Here is a 14,646-nt window from a genome sequence, read left to right as displayed (position 1 = left end):
GAGGTATTGAGGGGAGGCTGCTCCCCTCATATATGAAAATAATTTGAAAAAAACTTCGTTTTCTTATAGAGTTAAAGGGGCTGCGTCCCAAAGTCGAACCTTAAAACGTACAGGAATTAGAAGAGGCAGTAGGGGGGCTGCCACCCCCCAAACCCCCGCTTTTAAAGACTCTTTTGTACAGGTTTTTTGTTTTTTTGCTAACCCCCCTCTCTTGGCTTCGGAAAGGCCCTCTTTTAATTAACAAAAAATTGAAATGAATGAATAATGGAATAACTTCAAAAAATGTTAAACACAAGAGGACAGGAGAACCATTGCGCCGAAACTAGTAATTAGTAACAATGAAGTCCCCCCACAAAAAAACCTGTACAAAAGAGTCTTTAAAAGCGGGGGGTTAGGGGGGTGGCAACCCCCCAACTGCCTCTTCTAATTCCTGTACGTTTTAAAGTTCGACTTTGGGACGCAGCCTCTTTAACTCTTTAAGAAAACGAAGTTTTTTTCATATTATTTCTGTACGTTTTTCTACAATCCATGGTGGATGTAATTTAATAATTCCTGTTCTCCTCGTAGAGGAATTAGGAGAGGAAGTTGGGTGGCTGCCGCCCCCCCCCCGCTTTTAAATCATTGTATAAAATAGAAAAAAAATAGATAGAATGACCGTAATGTTTCTTTTGCTCATAAGAAGCTAATATTCTGGTATCTCTCAAATGATAAGCAGTCCAGGTGTTAACAAAATTATACACTTTTATTTTGATCGCTACGTCCATAAGCCTATAATAAAGAATTTATTCTAAAAATGCCTTCTCATATAGGAAACATCTTTAGGTAATTACAGTAAATTATATATTATTTATCTTATTTAGCAACTATTTATATAAAATAAGTAAATATCCACGTTTCATTAAATCGAGAAAAACTTAAACTTCTTCAGAACATTTGAAAATTCACCTAAAAATTGGCAATGAGCACTTAAAGGCTATAAAATATATACTTAAAGCACATTTATATCACACTTATTTCGGACATCGCTGAGGATTGCCCCAGTTGCAAAGTCCCCAACAGGGTCAAAAGTCAGTTCTTTTGGACATGTATCTTACAGCTCCAGTCAACTCGTGCATTTCTGGAATGGAGAAGGAGTTATCGGATCGAGCTGAAATTTCGCGGATAAGCTCCTGGGCCGTAGGGGACCTTAACTTGTGAATTTCATCCCGATCGAACAACGTTAAAAGGGAGGGGGTGGGGTTGGGGGGTCGAAAGTTTGGGGGGGTTAAGATTTTCCTACAAAACTTTCCAGAAAAATTAGTCGGGGAATTCCGCATCGAATGAGTCTTCGTACACCCAGATCCGATGTCGGATGTGACCTGTAGGCGTCTAGAAAAAAAAGAAAATGAATTTTTAAGTGGTTATGTGTGGTTTCTGGAAAACAGGGAAGGAGTTATCGGATCGAGCTGAAATTTCGCGGATAAGCTCCTGGGTCCTAGGGTACCTTAACTTGTGAATTTCAGCCCGATCGGACAACGTTAAAGGGGGGCTGGGGTTGACGGGTCGAAACTTTCGGCCAGATTTTCCCCACGAAGGAAAAGTTGGAGGGGGATGAAATTTTGCAGGTTTCTTAGTTGGAGATCGACTACGAAATGCATCCCTCCCCATCCCTCTGCGACCACTGGAACCGAAGATCACTTAACATTGTCGTGGGTCGCCTCTTTATAGAGGCACTGTATGATGTGCCTTTTAAATGATGTCTTTTTTTTAAAATTTTTACAAAAATTGAATTTTGTTTACACTTTTTTTTTACAATTCATCCTTCATGGAAATTTCTCCTTTCCGCGAAAATTTTTTACATGGATTGTTCCTCCCGTGTAAAATTCCCCTCAGAATACTCTTTGGACCAATCCAACCTCATTGAAATTACCCTCGGAGAATTTCCTCAGACAATTCCACATGGAAAGTTCATACAATAAAAAAAGAATCCCTTAGGAATTTTAGCAAACTCTACCACAGCAAAATTCAGTCTAGGAAGTTTGGCCTCATGAAATACTCTCAGACAGAAAATTATCCTCATGGAAAATCCCCCCACGCAAGAAATACTGGACCTTCTTAAAAATTGTCTGTATACATCCTAATAACAAATATTATATGCAAACAATTGGCAAATTTCATAACTTATGGCCATTTCTCCAGAGGCCGGGGGGTCTTGTCATCCCCAGAGGCACATATGAGATCTTTCAACTATGCCAAACAGAATGCTTGTCTCTCAAATTTTGGATCGGCTGACTTCTGTGAGAAGGGTGCGCGGAGTTAGCACTAGGTGCCCATATTTCTTCTTGCTCACCTAAAAAGGACATATGAACTTTTAATATCCCTTCGGATGAAAGTCTCCCAATGTTCTAGGCGCATCGGTTCAATATCATACACCCATGAAAAAGGAAACAATGATACAATTAAACACATATCTGTGAGGATTCTTCAGGCAAAAATACAAAATTTCCAGATTTTTGTAGGTAGGAGGTTAACACATCTGCAGTGAGGTTCTCTAATACGATGAAATCGATGGTGCAATTTTCATGGAGGTACCTTGACTTTTTGGGGATGTTTCCCCGTTATTTTACAATCACAGAAATTTTCTCGGGCACTAATGAATTTTAAATATTTGGAATCACGATAAAAAGCAAATTCTTTTGATGGATCTATTTTTATCAAAGTTTCCTTTTTTCAGAGTTATGGTCACCATTTGGCCAAGTCACTCTTTACTTACAGTTGGTTACCATGAACTGTTAATAGATAATCTTAATAGATGTATAAAAGCAAAATAAAACCTTTAAAGGGGACACTTTTATTGCTGTGAGCCCCATGGAACAAATTACTAAACCATGCTACAAGAAATCAAGAGGACTTCTGCCAGTGAGAGAATGAACTCTTTAAAAAAAAATTGAAAAATTTCTAGGGGCCTAGCCTCACCGCCCCCCTGAAATACGCCACTAAATACTCAGTCTGTCAGCTTTTATTACTATTTTCAGGTTAGAACTCAAATCGTTCCCAAGAAATTTTGTCTATGGTCTTCGACAACCTGGATACATTTACATTCTTTAAATCTATTGAAATTGCAAGAGCAGCAGTAATAACAGTAGTAACTCAAAAAAGTTTCAAACTATTGCCTTCAGTTGTTCTCGATATGTTACTGATGTTTCTAATTGGCAATTACAAACACCGTACCTTTTGTTCTAGTTTGAAAGCTACATTTTTAAATCATAATGGACCAATTACTTAATTATGGGGAGGCTGACCTATCCAATATGCCTAGAGACATAGCTGCTATACTGTAATACTATGATGAGGAAATTAGCGATCATAAAATGTTGATTGGATGTGTTTGGAAAATGAATGGGCTTGGGAAAAGGGTTGCTTGTCCTCTAATCTCTTTTTGTTCTAAAAAAGGGCACTAAAACTTTAAACCTTGAATAAAAAAAGCTCCTTTAAAAATGTCGATGATATTTCTTCAATTATAGAGCGACGCTTATGTTGATTGGATCTGTTTGGAAAATGAATGGGCTTGGGAAAAGGGTTGCTTGCCCTCCAATCTCTTTTCATTCTAAAGAAGGGCACTAAAAATTTAAACCTTGAATAAAAAAAGCTCCTTTAAAAATTTCGATGATATTTCTTCCAATTATAGAGCGACGCTTCCTGTGATATTACTTATTAGCAACAGTACTAAAAGGATTAAAAAATAATAAGGCCCAGGTGCTGATAGTATGATTAATGAGTTTCTTAAATATGGTGGCTCTGAGGTTAGGAAAAAACTACTGAAGATAGGTAGAAAAACTACAAAACTTACACCTAAGCTTCTTAAAATATTTTAACAAAATTAATAAAGTCGTATATATTTTAAGCGATTACCCACGATCTGGAAGATGCAGCTAGGCGGCAAAATTTAAACCAAATTCCGTAGGTCTACAGATAAATCCCTCTACGTGGAAACACTGGCAGGATCGAATGATATTATGAGAAGATCATTCGAGCCTATTATGAGAAGAAACAGCATTAATACACATTTTTATTCACAATGGCAGTTCAAAAAAGAATGTTAAAGCCTGTGCCTCAGAATAATTTTGAAGTTAAGAATACCACTTCACTGAAAACAGCTCATGATTGGGATGCTGAGAAAAAGGAATATGAAGTTGTTTTTGATGATGGGACTATGACTTTTTTCTGGTGAGTGGACATTAGTGGGTGATATCATACACCTGTAGGTAAATATGAGAGAATTAAAAGTGAGTATCAGGGAAAAGCTTTAAATAAACCTGAAATATTTTTAAGACTAGTTTAAAACAATGATTAATAAGCCTATCTAGGCAGTAGATTCATGCATATTCATGTAATTTAGCTAGGAAGAAAGTTGATACACCACATGAGGTAAATATTTACATGTTCTTATAACATAGCTTACCTCACACAAGGCATACAGCTTAGATTTTTTATCCATTCATTGATATAGCTTATATAATTTTTCTCTATTCCTGTTTAGTAACAAGATGTGAGGGTGCTTCCATTTTAGCCAGTACTTGCTCAAGAAGTTTGCTTAGTTAAATCAGCAAAAACTGGTTTACCATTCTTTATTTGGGTACAGTTAGCTTAGGTTTTCTGAAATAAACTATATTATAGCTATATTCTGATTAAATATTTAATTAGCCCACCTTAACTTACACTTTGTAGTGAATTAGTTACAAGAAATGTAATGCTGGACCAATAGATGACAATAGATCTAGTTGCTGTGTTTAGGTCAAGCAACAAACCATCAGGACTATAGAGTGCTGGAGAGATGAAATTTAAGCCCACTTGGTAACAGTAACCACATTGGTAGATACTGTTCAAGAACCATGCTCCATCAGTTTAAAGTTGGCACCACCACACAACAGAAGTATATAGGGTTGGTATTTTGATTAAGTAGCCTATTTGATGTAATACATTCTTGATTACCCCCCTTCCATAATACTACTACTGCTACTAATAATAACTAACTGCAGCGCCAAGCTGCATGAGGCCAACACAACTATACATGCTCCTCCTCCAACCTAGTCTATTCAAGGCCTCCCTCTTATTACCCTCCTAGGTTGTTCCCATTTCCTTAAATCTTTATTTATGACATCCTCCTAAACAAGACAAGGATGACCTGCTTTCTGTGTAGCCTCAGATGGTTGGCCAAAAAGGACAATCTGTCTTCCTTCATCAACAGAATATAGCATAGCCATGTCAATCTTTCTTTCATTACAGCCCTAGAAAGCAGGATTGAACCACATTTTCTGTACAACCTACTGTTTGAAATATGGTCAGTCAGCTGTGCACCCAGAACAATCTGTAGGCAATTTCTCTAGAAAACCTCTAGTAAATTTTTGTCTGCTTTTTGGAATGCCCATGCTTCAGAGCCATATTTGATCACTGTCATCAGTGTAGCTTCTAAAATGTCTAAACTAACTGTCATAGCAATATTCTAATCTTGGTTTGCAGTTTTATCTTCCTATTCTTCTAAACTTTTTTTGACTATGAAAAAACACCCTGAGCCTTAGCTATTCTACTTTTAACATTTTCACTGCTCCCACCATCTTTACTAATAATACTACCAAGGTAAGCAAAGCTGCCAATCTTATCAATATTTGTTACCCATCATCACATTTTCATCTTCACTTATTCCTAATCTTAGTGACTTTGTCTTCTTAACATTAATTTTCAAGCCTATTTTAGCACCCTGAACTTGCAAAACCTCTAAGAATTACCTTAAATTGCAGCTTGGAGTGATATAAGGATTATCCATCCTTGTGATGCTCCACGAGAAAAAAAGAATTCGTTTGGTGTAGATTGTGGGTTAGATTAGACTCTTGTGGAGGACTCTGCAGCTTCCCAATTGTAAAGGAACTCCTGGCCGAGCCATTCCCTATCAAGGTGGTACTTGAACATGTCAATTGAAGTAGCAGAAACTGTTTCCTCAGAGAGCTGGTTCCACATATTGGTGATTCTTTGGCTGAAGAAGTGGCTTCTATGTCTACTCGTGGAACGCTGCATGGAGAGCTTCGAAGAATGTCCTCTAGTACCAGAATGCAAGGGCTGTGCAAAAAGACCGGGAAGGGTATTTTTAGAGAGGATTTTTTTGGTTAAAATAATGTGACCCCTTTTCTGTTGGTATGTCAGCGTTGGCAGCTTCAAATGATGTAGTCTTTCTTCGTATGGAAATTTATTCATGTTGGCAACCATCTTAGTGGCACGACGCTGGACATCCTCAAGCAACTTCCTATCTTTTTTGAAGAAAGGGGCTGCTAATGACATTCCAACCTCCAGGCGTGGACGTACAAGTGCCTTATATAACTTCATAAGAACTCTAGGGTGTCGGCTGGAGATGGTTCTTTTTATGATACCGAGGGTTTTATTTGCAGAAGATGAAACAGACTTAGCATGGCTGCTAAACTTTAATTGGTGATCATTCATTTTGTTCATACTTTCATCAAATATGCTTAAATCATCAGCATAATCTAAGTCCTGGAGTGTTTTTCCTCTCCATTTGATTCTGTGGTCTCAAATTGCCTTTCCTGTGCTCCTTAAGACAAAGTCGATCAAAATGATCCATATGAAGGGGGATGGAACACAACCATGCTTAACTGCTTAATTCTATTCTATTCTAATACAAAACCAGTTGCTAACCTCATTTCCTACCTTAACCACAGCAATCACTTTAATGTATTTTCCTGGTATATCATATAAGGATAAGACCTTTGCTAATGCTCTTCTATCAACAGAATCAAAAGCTTGCTCATAATCAACAAAAATGAGGACCAAAGGTGTTTGACAACAAAGGGACTTCCCAGTTATTAACCTAAGAGTGAAAACTTGGTTGACACATCCTCTACCTTTTTTAAAACCACTCTGTTCTTCTCTTAAAACTTTGTCTACAGCATCTCTCAATCTAAAAAGTGTCATATTACTGAGTAGTTTGCTACCTATAGAGATCAGACTAATGTCTAGATAATTACAACACTCACTCTTAAATTTAAGAAAATGTTAAAGTTAAGATAAGAAAATGAAACTCTCAGTAATGAATCCAGGGCCAAAAATCTACTCTGGGAAGTTATTGTCAAGCTTCTATGTTAACCCCACTTCAGTAGAAATCTAATAGCTATTGAAATTTTCACAAAACAACATTTTACCTTAATTATCTGCTTTTTTTCTCTGGTTTTAGTTCTGACAATGCAATTCCTGTTATTTGAGTAGAATTTTAAGCCATATCAATGTTTTTTTTTTCAAAATTTAAGAAATGTATCTGTAGCAATGAAACCTCATAAATTAGGATTGTGCAAAGTTTTAAAGCTGAAAACAGTTTCTTTATTCTTCATTTAACCAAAAGATCTATTTTACAAGGCTTCACTTTTACCACACAAATATTCTTAAAGGTCTTCAAAAGTCACTGGCCTCTAGAGGGAGAAAGACTAGATGTAGATACTTCAGAATACCTTCCCAGGACATACTTTAGTCTATAGATCCCTGAAAGTTTCATTATCCTAACCTAATCCTTATTCAAGATAGCAAAAATAAGCAAAACTAGAATGTTGCCAAGACTTGGAAGAATTTTTAAAAAGAGCCAGAAAACCTTTGATAATGATGTCAGTTTGGCTGTGATATCTTTTTTGAGGAATTTCAGACTCTTTTTGAATGTTCCTGCAAATCTGTTTTCAATTTGAGGTTGTGTTAGACAAACTGATTGTAGTGCCCCTGCTTGGGCTGTGCTAATTTTATGTCCACAATTTGAATTGTGAGAATTGTCATCCAAATGCTCTACTTCATGGATACAATCTATATGGGGGCACCAGCTCCAACATAAAGGCTAACCACCCAAAGATATTTCTTATCTAGTTACAATTCATCAAAATAAGCCTTGGACCAAGCTGATCTCTTGTCAAAAACCTTTTGTGTACCCATGTGCAATGTATTCAGTCTTATCTACAGTAGTTTACTGCAATACATAAAGTTTCACAACTGAATTTGACCAGTTCCTCTATTTATTGAACTATGTCAAACCAGCTATTATATGCATTGTTGAGACCAATCTCAGCCATGAGATACCAAGCAGTAAGGTTGCCATACAATGGTACATGCCACAGACAAGACTGGGTACACACTGACAGTTCAAAATATGGAGGAGAAATCTGTAATCCTCCCAAAGAAGTCTGTGATCATTGAGACTATGTGTAACCCCCTCTCCCCATCCTGCTAGACCAGTAGTTGAACTTAATTGAACTTATTGCTTGCTTTTGCTTATATATTAATGCTAATGCTTGTGTGCTTGCTTGCAGTTGCCTTAGTATGCTTTTGTTACAGGTGCTTGGGTCAAATATATGTATTAACTGAATAGTACATCAAAGAAATCATTGGATGGTGTCAGAAGTTCAACATGGATAGTACACCAGCTCCATCAATCAACTGGTCAAGCCCCAACCTAAAATCAGAATAGAGAAAATTTAAGAGACATTGTGAGCTCATGTTTTCTGGTCCACTAAGTGGAAAATCAGATGCAGTGAAATGCTCATACTTACTGGTCTGGACTGGAGAAAAAGGACAGGATGTGTTCTCCACTTGGACCTTACCTGACGCAGAGGCAAACAAGCCAAAAGTATATCTAGACAAGTTCAAGAATTGTATTCAGCCAAGTGCAAACCCCATCTTTGCCAGATACATCTTTCATCAGAGAAACCAAGCAGATGGAGAGACCATTGAGTCATATGTCACTCAGCTGAAAGTACTTGCCAAGGATTGTGAATTTGATACCCTAGAAGACCAGCTAGTTCAAGATCAGTTGGTCTTTGGAGTCAAGAATGCAAGAATCCGTGAGCGGCTTCTTTGTGAGGGAGCCACACTTACCTTGGCTAGAGCAGTTGAGTGCAGTCGAGCTATAGAAACTGTGCAAGAGACCCAAGCACTCATGCTTAACGAACAGGCGCCGATTCCAATTAAGCAGGAGGTGGAAGTGGTTCAAAGACGAAAAATTCCCCTGCATGCTATTTCTGTGGTGGCCCATACTCAAGAAGCCATAAGTGCCCAGCAGAAGGGAAGCAGTGCAGCAAATGCAGGAAGATGAACCATTTTGCCAAAATGTGCAAGAGCAAAGTAGTACATGAACTTGAAACAAGAAGCAAAGTGGAAGATGGGAGAGAATTCATGATTGAGTCCATTTCCACAGAAGAAAAGGTGGAAAAGCCTTATGCTCTGATAAAACTGACAGAAAACGATAGTGAATGGGCGTTCAAGATAGACACTGGTGCCAAGGCCAATATTTTGCCACTCAAAGACTTCAACAAATTGGCAAGAAAGCCAGCACTGCTGCTGACTGCTGATATACTGACCAGCTACACCAGAGAACAGCTAAAGGTACTGGGGACAGCCAACCTAAAAGTTCAGTACAAGAACCAAACCCCCCAGACCCATACCTTCCATGTGGTCTGCACAGATAGAGCACCCATCCTCAGCCGCCAGTCCAGCGAACGACTTCAGCTGATCAAGTTTGTCCTCAGTGTCAGCAATCCAACCCCAATCAGACCAGTCATCCAAAAACTCTTAAACAAATTCAGTGTTGTCTTTGAGGGCATAGGGACACTGCCTGGAACCTGCAAAATATATCTGAAAGAGGGTGCAATCCCTACTATACAACTGCCAAAATGGGTTCCTTTTGCACTACAAGCTAAGTTCAAAGAGGAGATAGACAGACTGGAGTCACTTGGAGTCATAGAAAAAGTGACCAAGCCAACACAGTGGGTGAATTCCTTGGTTCTGGTGAGAAAGGCAGATAGGTCACTCAGGATCTGTTTGGACCCTGTTGATTTAAACAGAGCAATTGAGAGACCGCATTACCCTATACCCTTGTTTGATGAAGTAGCAGCATAGTGCAAAGGTGCAAAGAAGTTCTTTAAGATGGATGCCCGAAATGGATACTGGTCAATGGTGTTGGACAAACCATCATCTGAGTTGACAACATTCAACACCATGTATGGTTGGTATAAATGGAACCGATACCCATTTAGATTGATTTCAGTGCAGGACAAATACCAGTGAAAGATGGAGGAGGTCTTTACAGAACTGGATATTGGGCTGGTCATTGATATTGCTGGCATTGGTTTTAGTGATGCTGAACATGACGCCAAGCTGAGGGCAGTACTCCAAGCCGCAAGAGACAAGGGAGTGCGGTTCAACAAAGAAAAAATGTGTTTTTGACACTACTTCCATCACCTACTTCGGACACAGACTGACAACAAGCAGCATTGCCCCAGACCCAGAGAAAACCCAGGCATTAGAAAACATGCCCGCACCCCGAAACCAGGAGGAACTACAGACATTATTAGGAATGTACAATTACTTGTCTAGATACATCCCGAACCTGGCTACGCTGAAAAAACCCCTCAGAGACCTGTCCAAACAGCAGAAGTTCGAATGGAATACAAGCCACGAGGAGGCCAAGAGAGGAATTCAGAATGCAATCTCCAAAAACTTCTACTACTTTGATCCAGAGGCCAAGGAGATAGAAGTGATCACAGATGCTTCCCAGCATGTTCTGGGTGCCCAGCTATCAACAGACAGAGCAACCGTTGCTTTTGCATCTTGCTCTCTAAGTGAGACAGAGCAGCGTTACTCCCAAATGAAAAAAGAGATGCTCGCAATAACCTTTGCTTGCAAAAGATTTCACCAGTATCTGTTCGGAAGAACGATATGCGTGACCACAGACCACAAGCCTCTTGAGTCGATTTTTGGGAAGTCTATACAAAGGGAACCTCCAAGGCTGCAGCAAATGATGTTGGCTATTCAGCCATATGATATCAAGCTGATACAAACCTGGAAAGACTATCCCTGTAGCAGACACCCTATCCTGCCTGTACCTTGCAGATACAGACATTGAGTCGCAGGTAGACATGGAAATTCTGGTTCACTCAGTCCTTCAAACTGTACCCATAGCAAGCCAAAGGCTTGCACAAATATGTAAAGAAACGACTAAAGACGAAACACTGAACTCCCTGTTGGAAACAATACAAGTGGGTTGGCCAAACAATAAAAAGAGCCTAGACAGAAAACTTGGGCCCTTCTGGAATTATTGTCATGAGTTGGCAGAACTTGATGTCCTTGTTGTTAAAGGGGAGCGCATAGTCATCTCGAGATGCATGAGAGCAGGCATATTAGGCCAATTACACTCTTCCCATCTAGGAGTGGCGAAGACCAAAGAGAGGACAAGAACGTCTGTATTCTGGCCAGGCATCACTCGAGATATCGAAAGGCTGGTCAACCACTGCAAGGTATGCGCCAAGTTTGCCATGAACCAACAGAAGGAGCCAATGATCCTGCACAAAATACCCGACTACCCATTCCAGCATGTAGCTGCTGACCTGTTCCAGCTCAACAGACAGGATTACATGGTCACTGTCGATTACATGAGTCATTTCTTTGAGGTTGATTGCCTGACAAACACCACATCACGGCAGGTCATCAACAAACTGAAATCTCACTTCGTCCAATATGGGATTCCCAAGCGACTTACAAGTGACAATGGCCCCCAGTTCAGCGCAAAGGAATTTGAGCAATTCATGACTGACTGGGGAATATTACACTCAACCTCAAGCCCAAACTACCCTCAGTCCAACAGCTTAAGTGAAAAGGCTGTTCAAATAGCTAAAAGACTCATGGTGAAGGCTGCTGAGAGCAAGAGTGACCTGTATCTGGCACTATTGGAGTATTGGAACACACCCATTGATGGATTTGCCCCAGCTCAAATAATGGTGGGACGCCAACTGAGATCACTCCTGCCCAGCATCACACAAACTTTGCAACCAGGAGCCTTCCAATTTGACCAATTCAGACAACAGAGGGAGAAGGCCCAAGAGGCACAAAGCGAACACTATAATCAGCATGCAAGGAATATGGAACCACTGAAAATGGGTTGGAAAGTGTGGGTTCAGTTGACTGACCAGGGAACCTGGAAGAAGGCAACAGTTTGCAAGACTGGTGACAGCCCTCATTCATACTATGTGCCGTCTCGAAGAAGGAGGGACGTTCCGCCGCAACAGAATACACATCAAATCAAGACAAGACCCAATGGTGACTGACCTGCACAATGGTGCTAGTTGCCAAGTCGAAACTTCGAGCGTCTCGCCATCAAAGAATGTTCCCGATCCCTTAGCTGATTCCCAAGAGACTACGGACCCCCCTACAGTGGAGTCTCCAACACCAAAGCAAGGTGTCACAAACAAAGAGGTGGAGGCCATGGATCCAGCTCAGCAGATTAACCATGGAAGAAGGGCAATGGCAACTCGTTCTGGTTGTCAGGTGAAAGCCCCAACAAAGTTGAATTTGTAGAAAAGAAGGGAGATGAAATGAATTGATTGTACTGTATTAATTAAAAAAAAAAAGATGAAATGAACTTATTGTACTGATTAAAAAAAAAGAAAGATGAAATGAACTTATTGTACCGAATTAAAAAAAAAAATAAATAAATAAAAAAGATGAAATGAACTTATTGTACTAAAAAAAAAAAATCGTTCTGGTCGTCAGGTGAAACCCCCCAACGAAGTTGAAGTTGAGCATATACAATAAAAAAAAAAACAAAACACCGTTGATTCACATGAAGAAAAGAAGGAAGATGAAATGAACTTATTGCTTGCTTTTGCTTATATATTAATGCTAATGCTTGTGTGCTTGCTTGCAGTTGCCTTATTATGCTTTTGTTACAGGTGCTTGGGTCAAATATACGTATTAACTGAATATTACATCAAAGAAATCATTGCAGTTACCTTAAAACTTTCCTTGGTAAAATTCAGGATAAATACCCCAAGTCTGCTATCACCCTCCACGGAGATTTGAATGTCCGTTGGAGCTTATGGCTCCATAGTAATAACACTGATATAGAGGGGTAAGACTTGTATTGTCTTTCCTTTTTGTATGGGCTTGAACAAGCAGTTGAATTCAGTTGCTAACCATGGCTGAGATGTATCATCTTGTCTTGATCAATTTTTTATTCATTCAGATTCCTTTAAGGTTGATACTCATGCTTTCACAAGTGACCACACGGTTGTCATTGTATGTGGATTGCTGTTATTGTATGTCCCCATATAAGGCATGAGCAACAAATCTGGCAAAACAAAAGAAGAGGTTAGAAAGGCTTAAGGAATACACTTGCTTTAGGAAAATATTGCAGACCACTGTCAACTGAATTGCAAGTTACATCCCTCAAAGTGGATCCAGACATCCAACAAGGAAAAGCCTTGGTTCAATATTCACTGCAAAAATGTTATCAGAACAAAAAAGGCAAACAACCAACAGCTGCTTTCAAACAGCAAAAAGGATAGGGGTTCAAGACACAGTTTATACAATTTTGAAATTCCATGTTAAAAAAAAAAGAGAGGACTTTGCTCCTAAGCTCCAAAATGCCTAAGAACTGGTGGAGAGTCATCAAATAGGCCTTGCAATTTAAAGGAACTTCAATTCTTTCCCTCAAAATTAGCAAATAGACTATGGCAAAAGTTACATGAGTTCTCAAATCTGGAAGTTGACAGTAAAGAAAATTGTGATTTCTCTGGTTAGTCCAATGCTGTTCTTGATTGTGTGAACTCTCCACTCCTAAAGTCATTTTCATTTTGCAGTGTCTTAATATCAATGAATTCATGGGTCCTGACAATATACCTAGTATTGTCTTGAAGACCTGCAGTGACGAATTGGCTGGAACTTTGTCATCACTTCCTCCAGAATCTTTCCATACATTTGAAAATCTGTATATGTTATTTCTATACCTAAACCTTATCTTAGTTCCTCCAGAGGCACACAGGGCATTGGTTAGTAGCCTCTAATCTTCCCTCAAGTGAGCTGTTGCATATGTGTTTACCTATTCTGGAATGAGACTTGTCTGGAGGGCTCTTCTGTTGTGTTTATATGTTCTATTCAGTGTGTTCTTTGGTCTTAGTCAGCAACAGGTGCCTTCGGGTTGCCAGTGGAGGAGTATGTTTGGAAGTCTGTGATCTGGCATGTGGAGGATGTGCCCAAGGTATCACCATCTACATTGTCATACAATGGTTGTGATATCTGGCTGGCCTGTGCTGGTATGGATCTTGTTGTTACTGACATAGTCTCCCCAAGTGATTCTAAGGATTAAGTGAAGACAGCTATTTTGAAGATGGTAAGGCATTTCTCCTGTCTTGCAGTTGGCTTAAGGCATTCCATAGCATAACTCAGGACAGAGAGTACATTGCTCTGGAACAACCTGAGTTTCAACTTCAACAAGTATATGATGGGTTTCCAGACTGGTAGAAGTCTCTGAAATGATGTATTAGCCCAGCCCATCCTGGTGCACAATCCTTTCCCAGAGTTGCCACTGCAGGTTACTGTACTCCATGTTGATGTGTAGTCCAAATTGATCAGCTTTCTCTGCAAGTTTGTTCAGAAATTCCTGAATCTTCTGCTTGTTGGCTTCTATGAGCCCAGCATTGTCAGTAAAGTCAATGTCTGGAATAAGTTCCTGCAATCTGGATTCCATGCCCATTTATCTGTCTAAAGATGTAGTTTACAGCTAGGATGAATAGGAGAGGTGATAGGACACAGCCTTGCCTGACACCAGACACCACCTTGAAGCAGTGTGTGTTG

The 14,646-nt window shown here is 39.5% G+C and overlaps 1 protein-coding gene across 1 annotated transcript in view; it reads left to right on the top strand.

Annotated features, from left to right (window-relative positions):
* Positions 1-4,016: 4,016 nt before the first annotated feature.
* The window catches only part of LOC136043972 (phosphatidylserine synthase 2-like), a 52,034-nt gene continuing 41,404 nt past the window's right edge, over positions 4,017-14,646 (top strand). The window contains exon 1 of the mRNA XM_065729054.1: positions 4,017-4,206. Within this exon, the coding sequence (XP_065585126.1) occupies positions 4,058-4,206 (149 nt within the window). The 5' untranslated portion in view covers positions 4,017-4,057. The remainder of the gene's footprint in view (positions 4,207-14,646) is intronic.

Source organism: Artemia franciscana, chromosome 2, assembly GCF_032884065.1.
Source record: "Artemia franciscana chromosome 2, ASM3288406v1, whole genome shotgun sequence".
Classification (NCBI taxonomy): Eukaryota; Metazoa; Arthropoda; class Branchiopoda; order Anostraca; family Artemiidae; genus Artemia; species Artemia franciscana.
This window is presented reverse-complemented; position numbering and strand designations above follow the sequence as displayed.